At 39.0% G+C, this 11834-nt stretch overlaps 1 protein-coding gene across 1 annotated transcript; it reads right to left on the bottom strand.

Moving 5' to 3' along the window:
- Positions 1-1270: 1270 nt before the first annotated feature.
- Positions 1271-3251, bottom strand: LOC131983353 (E3 SUMO-protein ligase ZBED1-like). The gene is made up of 2 exons (XM_059348076.1): positions 2158-3251; positions 1271-1922 (listed from the first exon to the last, which is right to left on the bottom strand). Exons 1-2 carry the CDS (start codon positions 3249-3251, stop codon positions 1271-1273), a joined length of 1746 nt encoding a protein of 581 aa, XP_059204059.1.
- Positions 3252-11834: the final 8583 nt, after the last annotated feature.

Below are 11834 nucleotides of genomic sequence, written 5' to 3' on the forward strand. Positions count from 1 at the left end.
TTGCTGATGCACAATTCAACAGGTGAACATTCACAGAGAGCACAACATAACACATATAGAGGTAACACTTTAGATTAGGGAAGACTTTTTCAACATTAATTAGTTGCTTATTAGCATGCAAATAAGTAACATACGGCTCTTAATTAGTCAAGTTAAGTTAATTAATGCCTCATTCGGCATGGCCTTATTATACAATCAGTAAGACATTAACTAAGAGTTTTCCCTCAATAACCTCAGAATTATTGCTTTATTAAGTCTCTACATAGCGGTGAACGAAACCTCTACTCATGTGATTCCCAACCGGGAGGCCTGACCCCCCCAGGGGGGCGCCAAAGGTCCACTGGGGGTTGCGAAGCCCTCTTGATTTTAAGGGATGTAATAAATCTAATGTGTTAAATATAGACAAGTCAGCATTAAATTCATTAGTGTGACAAAAAAAAACTAAATACGGGCTAAATTAAATGTTTATTTATTTATTTAAATTAGGGCTGTCAAACGATTATTTTTTAAAATCGCGATTAATCGCAGAATTTCCATAGTTAATCACGATTAATCGTGTTTTGAATTGCATGTTTAAAATTCTGTTATTTCGCATTTCAAGGCAGTTTTGAGCCCATAATGTAAATAATTTGTTACCATTGTGTCTTAATTGGGATTCAAGTGAACACAAAGAAAGAATTTCCTTTTTGACCTTTTTTATTTTCTTTCAAAAAAGTGCCATGTAGACCAACTTAATACACTGTCTACTTCAAAAACAGTTTTTCAAATAAAGTGCCACTTGTCTATTTCAAAATAAAAAATACAGCTTAAACAAAATGCTACAACAATGTGGTCATGAAACCATGGCTTAGAGGCAGGAAACAACTTCCAAGTATTAAGAGGAATAAAGTAACATAGTGCTTACCTTTGAGAGATTCAATATATCAGGTCACTCTCTTATACTACTTCAAAAATAAATAATAGCACCATTAGCAAAACAACCATACTAATCCTAACTTGAAATAACAGTTATCAAGTAATATGTAACACTGGTGTGAAATTTGTAATTCACTTATGACAAACAGAACAGTCCAAAACAAAGAAAGCCACAGTAGGATATATGTAACATTTCCAAGCTTCAAATGAAGAATGTAATCCCCATAATTCACCTGTACAGCACAGGGGTGAAAAAAAACAATGTCCAAATGACTGTATAGTGAAATGAAGAAAGAAAAAAACTGCATTCACTAGACATGAAATCCTGAACTGTCTGAGTTCTAAGTTTTCTCTCCTATTTCTTTTCTTTGAGCCAACTGCTAATACAGACCAGTCTGGTGACATTATCAGTGGACAGTGCTGCTCTCTTCTTTTGCAGAATGTGACCAGAGAGAGAGAACAGTCTTTCACATGGTACCGTCGTTGCAGGTGTAGCCAGATATTTTTGTGCCAGAGGTGCCAAGCTTGGGTAGGCCCCTACGTGTCCAGACCACCATTTCAATGGACAATCCTCTATGGAGATGCTGGGCTCACCTCTGTACCGATCCACAGATATGTCAAATGCAGGGTCCCCTTCTTCGTCTGAGTCTGACGCAGCTAACAGGAGGTTCATCTTCTTTTTAGGTGGAAATGGCTCTGTTTCTCTCTGAGGCTCAGGCTGCTGGGAACTCTCTTCTTTAATTGACTTCCAGACTCCTTCCCTTTCAGATCTGGGAAGGCATTTCAGATCTTTAAATCTGGGGTCAAGCGTCGTTGCCACTTTCAACCACTGGACATTGGTGTTTTCTTTCCGCTTTGACAGGTCAGACGTGAATGCCGCTTTAAAACGGATCACATAGCCTGGATCATCGTCAGAACCCTCCATCACCCGGAACAAATGGCACAGTGCAGGCAGGACCACGGAGCAGGATATGTACTGTTCTCCTCCCAAAAGCTCTGTCACATACCTGCCATGAAAAATAAAGTGCAATTAATTGCCAGTTACAAAAGAGAGAAAAAGAAGGAAATCCTGCGCACTATTAAGTTCCAGAGAAATACAATTTAGAAATTCATTTTAAGATCGTAACAGTGTGTAGGCCTTCCTCCTTTTCATTTTCAGTGTTTTATATTTACAATTTACATTTACAACAAAATAAATTCTAAATATTTGTTGTTGTGATTTTTTAAGTAGCTTTCCTGCACGGTTCAAGGAGTATTTCAAGCTTTTCGATCTTCTCCAGTTCAGCATTTGTCAGCATGGCTGGTGTGCTTCTTTGCTGATGGAGCTCAAGTGCAGCTCTGACTGCATCCTTGTTTCTGAGAAGCCGGGTAATCATGCTGAGAGTGGAGTTCCACCTGGTGGAAACATCCTGGATGAGGGGCTCCTGTTGCTGTCCAGACTCTTCTTGTTGTCGTGGCAGTTCTGCTGCATTTGCTGGACTGTGCTTAAAATGTCCGACCAGTTTGCAGCATTTTGCCAAGACATTCTCAAGACCACTGTCACGGATTGCCATTGTGATGGATCTCTGTAAACTGTGCGCAATGCACGGCATGTGCTCGTATGGCAGGAGTCTTGCTGCTGCTGTCATGTTACGGGCACTATCGGTGCCAATTGTCGTCACCTTCCCTGCGACATTCCACTGCTCCGCAATTTCGGAAAAATGTTGGGCACATGTCCGTGCGAAGTGTTGTTCTTCTGTATGTCGAACCGTTAAAGCAAACGAGTGCAATTTCCAGTCAATGTCTATATGATGAGCCATAACTCCAAGATAATACTGGTTGCTTACCGACGTCCAGTGATCCTCACTTAATACCACACCATTTGCATTTTGCAGGAGGTCCATTTTAGCTTCTTTCTCAGTTTCATATAGCTCCTGTATGCGTGTAACAACTGTTCCCCGCGACAGTAAGGTGTACGCCTGGTCAGAACATGCCAGCCTGATAACATCCCTAAGACCTGGGTCTTCTACGATGTTGACTGGTCTGCAGTCAGTTGCCACCCATTTAGCGACCGCTTTAGTTAACTTCTTCGACGTACTTTCATCCACAGGTCTCCGGCGACTCCCGCACTCCAAAATGGTATTTTGGCGGAGCTGAGGTTCGCTTGGCTGCGGTGTGTCTGCTGCACCTGGGTGTTTAGCATGCAGGTGGTAACTTAAAGTCGATGTACTGCGGTGGTAGTTGAATTCCTTTTGACAAAGGTTGCATTTTACTTTTGACTTGTCAACTGAGCCGTCTGGAAGTTTTTTATAGTTAAACAAGCCGTTCAAAAGTCCAGTAGATCTCTTTCTCTCCATCGCCCTAAGTTTACTTCAGGAAGCAAACATGCCGCTACAGAGGAGCCGACTACGGGTGAGTAGAGGGGACAAAAAGGCTTGCGAACAAAATGCGGTTAAAAAAAATGAATGAGTTATGGATTTCATTAATCTAATCACGATTAACGCGTTAACGCCGACAGCCCTAATTTAAATAAAAAGTCACGATAGAAAAGTTTAAAAATATAGACCATGGCCCCGTTTACACGAGGACGCTTGCGGGTAAAAACGACAAAATATTTTATCGGAAGTGCCCTTTGTTTAGATGGTGACAGCGTTTTTGGGGCTTAAAAGCGCAAAAATCTGAAACCGCCCTCCAAAGTGGAAAAGTTAAATACGCTCCGTCGTAGCGTGTCCGTCTACACTGCCAAGACGCAAAACTCTGCTCAGATCTGCACACGTCACGTATGTGTTTACGTCACATACATGCTCCAGTACAGGAAAATAAACAAACATGTGGGATTATTTCCATGCGTCGGACCTTCAAGCTGCTCTGGCAGCTCTAATAAATTTACAGGAGTCTTTCCACCAAATGTACAGGATATGTACAGATAGTATTACTGAACAGAGAAGGATCTGTAATTACCTCTATCATATTTTGGATTGCAGCAATTGGTCGGAGGCGAGCCAGGCGGCTTTGGACGAGACCTGGGAGATCTAGTGGATGGTGGAGAACTTTGTGGAAGGAGTATTTGATGAAAATGCGTGGTGTGAAAACATCTGCATGCCCAAAGATGCTCTTATCGCTTTAAGTGATGCCGCCTGGCATGCATACAATCCAATTCCACACACTTTTGCGTCTCCGTATGCATGCAGATTTCCTCCTGAAAACGCTTGTCTAAACGCGGAATAAAAAGTGAAGACGCAGCGCCACTTTTACGTCTTCTGTTCAGACCGTCATCATGTAAACGTAGCCTATATCGCGAGAATAAGGGTGTGTGTAACATCCCCCCTGCAGTAAACACAGAGGTAACCTCACCTAGCGGTAACCTCAACTAGCGGTAACCACACCTAGCAACAGAAACAGAGAGCTAATGGAAAAATGGCGAAGCGTCAGGGAGACGAGAATGCTGAATATCTCAAAAAGAAAAAGAGAGGGTACCATGAAAGTCACATTGAGTTTGGCTTCATTGAAGCAATGGACAAAATTAGAGCTGAATGCATCTTTTGCAGTGAGAAACTGGCAAATGAAAGTTTGAAACCCTGCAAGCTGAAGAGACACCAGACAACTAAACATCCCGAGACGGTGGGTAAACCCAAATAATTTTTCCTCAGAAAAAGGGAACTCGTTGTCACAAACGGGCCCCAAAACATCCATCCATCCATCCATTTTCCTCCGCTTATCCGGGGCCGGGTCGCGGGGGCAGCAGACTAAGCAGGGCATTCCAGACGTCCCTCTCCCCAGCCACAACATCCAGCTCCTCCTGGGGGACCCCGAGGCGTTCCCAGGCCAGGAGAGAGATATAATCCGTCCACCGTGTTCTGGGTCTTCCCCGGGGCCTCCTACCAGTGAAGCAGCAACAGTTGCGTCTTTTGCTTCTAGCGCAAGCCAAAAAGCCACGCAACATTTGGAAAACACTGATTAAACCTGCTTGCATTAAAATGGCTGAGATACTATGTGGACCGCAGGTGGCTAACAAATTTAAGACTGTACCACTGTCCCGTAACACAGTGGGCGGGTCGTCAAAGTTTACAATGATAAAAATGTGGGTCCCTCAAGAAAAAGGTTGGGAACCACTGTTGTTGAGGGAAAACTCTTAGTTAATGGCTTACTGGTTGTATAATAAGGCCATGTAGAATAAGGCATTAATAACAGCTTGATAATTAGGAGGCCAATATGTTACTTATTTGCATGTTAATAAGCAATTAATTAATGTTGAATATGTGTTCCCTAATCTAAAGTGTTACCAATATAGATTGTACACTGACACAAAAGATATGTCACCAAGACACGTTGCATGCCATTGCATCACATCACTAAGACACTCCAACGCTAAGACTAATGACAGCAAACAGTAGGGGTTGTGACGGATGAATTTTACACAGTGGGTTCAAGTGTGGGTGTGTGTGTGTGTGTGTGTGTGTGTTGGTGTGTGTGTGTGTGTGTGTGTGCGCGCGCGCGTTTGAGTGAGAACAGAATCTCCACGCACAGTTCAGATCATACAAACCCAGTTGATACGACAAATTTTGAACAAATAATGAAGCAGACAACAACTAAAACATCTCTCTGTCTGTGCATTTATATATTTTTTTATATTTTATTGTTACTTTTAATCTAAGTCATTTGTTATAAGTTTAAAGGTCCATTCTGACCTCCTGAGTGAAAAATTACATAAAATTAAGCAGAAAAGGACTCAAATTGACCAAAAAATGACCACAAAAAGACACAAAATGGCCCAAAAAAGACACAAAATGACCAAAAAAAGGAAACAAAATGACCAAAAAAACACAAAATGGCCCAAAAAAGAAACAAAATGACCAAAAAAGACACAAAATTACTAAAAAAGACACAAAATGACCCAAAAAAAAGCAAACAAAATGTCCAAAAAGACACAAATTGACCACAAAATTGCACAAAAAAGACACAAAATGATCAAAAAAAGGAAACAAAATGACCAAAAAAGACACAAAATTACCCAAAAAGACACAAAATGGCCCAAAAAAGAAACAAAATTACCAAAAAAGACACAAAATTACAGAAAAAGACACAAAATGACCCAAAAAAAGCAAACAAAATGGCCAAAAAGACACAAATTCACCACAAAATGACCAAAAAAGACACAAAATTACAAAAAAGACACAAAATGACCCAAAAAAAAGCAAACAAAATGGCCAAAAAGACACAAATTCACCACAAAATGACCAAAAAAGACACAAAATGACCAAAAAAGACACAAAATTACCAAAAAGACACAAATTGACCACAAAATTACCAAAAAAGACACAAAATTACCAAAAAAAGACACAGAATTACCAAAAAAGACACAAATTTACCAAAAAAAGACACAAAATGGCCCAAAAAAGAAACAAAATGACCCAAAAAGACACAAAATTACAAAAAAGACACAAAATTACCAAAAAATGCAAACAAAATGGCCAAAAAGACACAAATTGACCACAAAATGATCAAAAAAGACACAAAATGACCAAAAAAGGAAACAAAATGACCAAAAAAACACAAAATGGCCCAAAGAAGAAACAAAATGACAAAAAAAGACACACAATTACTAAAAAAGACACAAAATGACCCAAAAAAAGCAAACAAAATGTCCAAAAAGACACAAATTGACCACAAAATTGCACAAAAAAGACACAAAATTACCCAAAAAGACACAAAATGTCCCAAAAAGGAAACAAAATGACCAAAAAAGACACAAAATTACAAAAAAGACACAAAATGACCCAAAAAAAGCAAACAAAATGGCCAAAAAGACACAAATTCACCACAAAATGACCAAAAAAGACACAAAATTACCAAAAAGACACAAATTGACCACAAAATTACCAAAAAAGACACAAAATTACCAAAAAAAGACACAGAATTACCAAAAAAGACACAAAATTACCAAAAAAAGACACAAAATGGCCCAAAAAAGAAACAAAATGACCCAAAAAGACACAAAATTACAAAAAAGACACAAAATTACCAAAAAATGCAAACAAAATGGCCAAAAAGACACAAATTGACCACAAAATGATCAAAAAAGACACAAAATGACCAAAAAAGACACAAAATGACAAAAAAGACACAAAATGACCAAAAAAGACACAAAATTACAAAAAAAAGACACAAAATTACCAAAAAAGACACAAAAACAAAAAACACAAAATTACCAAAAAAAGACACTAAATGACCAAAAAGACTAAAACACATTAACACATGAACACTTTAACACAGTGGAGACAGAGCTGACTTCCAAAATGATGTTGCGACCCCCAGAAATCATCTCACCAATGGTGATTCTTAAAGAACTCAGGTTCTATCTATTTCAATAACAAATGAGACCACTTGAGTTATTACCGCAAAAAAAAAAATCTTGTGGTAGGATCATGGTCTCTTATTTCAAGTCTTTTTTGAGACAATATGACGCTAATTGTGTAAATAATGGTCCCATTTAAAAGAAAACAGACGATAAAGCAGGTATGAATTGGGGGGTGGCAAGTGTGAAGGAAATTTGGGTTTTCCTGCATGGTGGGACATGAAGTAGGCGGCGACCTACTTGGTATTCAAGACACAAGGCATTGTGGGAACTGACTCTGTGAACTTAACAATTGTAACACCATGACTGAGGGGAACGTGTTGACCAGTGGGCTCTGTCCTGATGTGATGTTTAGGGCAGGAAGATAGGGCCACATTGAGGCTTACTAAAGAATCAATGCTGGGAACTGCAACAGTCATAAGTCGAGCGGTGTACGGGACTTTGTTGTATTGTGAAAGAGTCATTCGGGATTTTGCGGTGTATGGAATACGAATGTACTAATAAATTGTGCTGAACAGAGTATTGAGTGCTTTGTTCTTGGCCAGCTCACCCACTAACTTAGTGCAGTTGTCAAAACTGCCACGACACTACCTTGTGATTGACAGGTCGCTATCATGACAAGCTGTCATCAGGATGGAAGCAAAACAATGCTTATTAACCATATCGACCAAATCGACCAAATCGACCATATCGACGGCACTGTGTTCATCTAAACAGTCGTGAACTTATTTGACGTGTTTTCGTCTCTTGACCCCTTACGTTTATTTGAACATTTTGGTCATTTAAAAATGTCTTGTTCGGCGTTTGGTTGAACTAAAAGACACTCCAAAGAGAAAATAATTTGAATATTCTACGTTGTTTAAAATGAAATGATTATTGTGTCTCTCTCTTTTTGTATTTGTGATTTGTTTCCACAGTCATCAAAGGTCACTATGCATGCGTAATTCACTAAACCTTGATAATGTCTATCTCTATGCATTTATATTAATCAGGCAATATGATTTTGATACAATGATTATGTTTGTGTGTTAATGTTGATTTAGAAACTGTGATTACTTTAATTACATATATTCCATTTGCTTAAACTGATTAAGATTCTATAATCACAAAGAATAGTATTGTCTGTTTTATATTTTTTAAACTTTAAAATAACGAGTAGACATTGAAAAATATTTGGGCTCTTGTTATATCTCTGTAGGACATAACAAGGCAGAATGTTCGTCATAACAAGTTTGTTAGCAGGTCAGGACATGGCCTTGTTCCATGACGTGTCACTGTATTGATGAAGGCTGGCGAATCAGCGAATGAAGAAGGCGGCACTTCCGGGAAGAAATCAAGCTTCATGATAAAATAATGATTGTTATGGTTGGACTGGGGTTTTTCAGGGGGAGAGACGAGGTTTTCAAACTTCATGACCTGGAACCAGTCTGTGTGTATCAGGGACAGTTAAAAAGTGAACCCAGAGCTCTGTAACTTGACATTTCTTGACATATTGTAATAAACTTTTGTTAAACTGAGAAATTGAACGTCCTCCTGCTCATCATTTCCCCATCAACGATCTGCGCAGAAAAATGGTGAGGATTTTCTGTTGGTGACAGATTATACAATTTTCAAGGTTTCCTCATGTAATTTTTCTAACAAGAGTCAGCTGTTCAATTTTTTTTGGTAAGTAACATACAGTTAATTTTAGACATACATCCATAAATCCACCACACCTTCATAGTCCAAATATGGTCCCTCCTGGTGCGACTTACAATAAGTGCATTCAACCTGATGGTACAAGCCTTAGACCACAGGAACCAAGTAAGTGCATAACTTTAAGAGCCATCTGTAATCGCTACATGAGTGATATATGCTAACGAAGAGAAGAAATAGAAGAATAGAGGGGATTTTTGTTTGTTTGGGGGTTTTTTTTTAGATACAGCCGACCTGTCATAGAAAATCTTTAAAGAAAAACACTTGACGGCCAGATAGATTCAAATTACAGCCTTGTGTGGGATTTATTGCAAGTATCAAAAGCAGATACAAAAGTCATGGGTGACAGACAACTCCAATGATCGGAACAACTCTGAGGAGACAACACCTTGTGTTTTCTCTTTTTACTTTGCAAGTTCGTGCGTTATAATTTCTGTGTAACTACAGTTCAGTGTCCTCTAATTTCCTGTTATGTTCCACTTTTGATATAAGAGCACACTGGGGAGATTCCTGTTCGCATGTTATCGTATCAACCAGAGCATCCGCTTCGGACATGCTAAGCTGACTTGTCTAATGAGTATTTCCTTTCCCATGAAAACTGAAATGCTACCTGTTACCAGATCATGCATTAACTCTATGGAGTCTTGGGCTATTTTGTCCATTTTTTAATCCTTTTCATGTCTTTTTGTGTCTTTTTTGTGTCTTTTTTTGGTGTCTTTTTTGTCATTTTGTGTGCTCTATGGGTTGTTTTTTTTGGTCATTCTGTCTTCTCATTTTGTGTCTTTTTTGTCATTTTGCATATTTTGTGTCTTTTTTTGGTCATTTTGTGTCTTTTGTTGTGTCTTTTCTAGTTATTTTGTGTCTTCTTTGGTCATTTTGTGTCTCTTTAAGTCATTTTGTGTATTGTTTTTGGTCATTTTGTGTCTTTTTTAGTCCTTTAAATCACATAAAATGTGATTTTGAACCTTTTTTTACTTTCAAAACACTATCATGCTCAATAAAGAATTGTAAATGTTGATAAATGTGAACAAAGGTATCAATTCTAACATATAAGAGGGTTACATCCAGTTCTATCATTTTATACTAAATATATTTGAGCTTGTCTCCAGTCTTACTTGGTATATCATCATCAAACTGAAACTGGCCTCATGGAGTTTAAAGCCAGAACTTTAGAGGTAAATTTACAGTAGGGCTCCACGCTGCTTTGTTTTATAGTCTGGATGTCATCAAGAAGTATTTTGTGCTTTTGGAGACTCCAGAGGGTTAACTGTTTGTACTACATATACATTTTCAACGGATTTCCATTACATATAACCGAGGTATTGTTGAAGAGGTAGGTCTTCAGCCTGCGGTAGAAGACGTCTAGGCTGTCTGAGGTCCTGATGTCGGTGGGGAGCTCCTTCCACCATTTGGGTGCCAGGACAGAGAAAAGTCTGGAAGTGGTTTTGAGGCGAGTCGTCCCACAAAGGATGGGACTCTCCAGCTGTTTGGTTGATGCAGAGCGGAGAGGACGAGCAGGGGTTTAGGGTTTGACAAGGTCCTGGATGTAAGTAGGACCTGAACCATGAACAGCAGAGTATGTCAGAGCGTTAGAGAGAGAGAGAGAGAGAGAGAGAGAGAGAGAGAGAGAGAGAGATAGATCCAGTGCAGAATAAATATGAATATGCAGTATAAAAATGTTGGTGCCATGAAACAAATAAGGTGCAGTGAACAGTGTGCATAAAAAACACATAAAGTGCATAACGACGGTATGTAATGAACCAGACTATTTGTTATTGTACAGTGTGATGGCATGTGGGAGGAAAGAGTTTTTGTATCTGTGCCTTTGACAGCAGAGCTGGAGCAGCCTGTGAGAGAAGATGCTCCGCTGTCTTTCTACTGTGTGATGGAGAGGGTGCTGATCATTGTCCATGATGGCCAGCAGTTTGTCCCAAAAGTCTCCAGCCTGAGACCAAGTACAGAGCCAGCCTTCTTGATAATTTTATCAAGTCAGTATCAGCCACTGGTAACCAGTGGAGGGAGGGAGGAGGGGTGTTGTGTGTAGGGTTGTCAAAAGTATCGATACTCAAAAAAGTATCGATACTAAAACGTTGTATCCGGATACGTTACTCATTTTTAAAAAAAAATTTTTTTATTTATTTATTTTCTGCACTACCTCAGACCTGAAGCTTGTTATCATAGTTGCAGTTTCTTTTTGCACAACTGTTTTTTATTATAAATATTTAACCTGTGGTTCTGTTCATTTTAACATGTTGCATTTTTCTTGTTAATAAAAATATTTAAATTTTGGGGGTCTTTATTTTTATCTTGGTGGTATCGAAAATGGTATCGGTATCGAGTTGAAAATTTTAGTATCGTGACAACCCTAGTTGTGTGTGAAAATTTGGGAAGATTGAAGACCAACCGAGCAGCTGCATTCTGGATGAGTTGCAGAGTAAAGATATAAAGCATTAATGCCTTGTCCGACAGAAAGTGCTTTTAACAGTAATTAAACAAACTCATGAGATTTCCAGTGAGGTTCATGCAGAGGACAAGTTATTCAAAAGTCCAACAGCCCTGAACTGGCTACAGACAAAAGACTTAACAGAGTTCAAATGTGTGCAGTAATCGTATCACTGCATAAACTTAACAGCAAAACTGAATGTGTCCTATCTTTGCTGTCCATTGTCCATAACAGCCAGTTTAAGTCACGTCACATATGCTTGTAATGTACATTAGTGCCCAGAGTGCATGTGTCACCCCAGTGCTGCCAATGCATATGTAACGTATACAATGCTTTCCCTATCTTTTACACACACACTTACACATAAAGCGTAAATGCACACATACACATGTCAGCACATATCAAAAGGAAGAAGAAGAGTTTTGCTATCCCCCTGATGTTCTAATC

This window comes from Centropristis striata, chromosome 13, assembly GCF_030273125.1.
Source record: "Centropristis striata isolate RG_2023a ecotype Rhode Island chromosome 13, C.striata_1.0, whole genome shotgun sequence".
NCBI lineage: Eukaryota > Metazoa > Chordata > Actinopteri > Perciformes > Serranidae > Centropristis > Centropristis striata.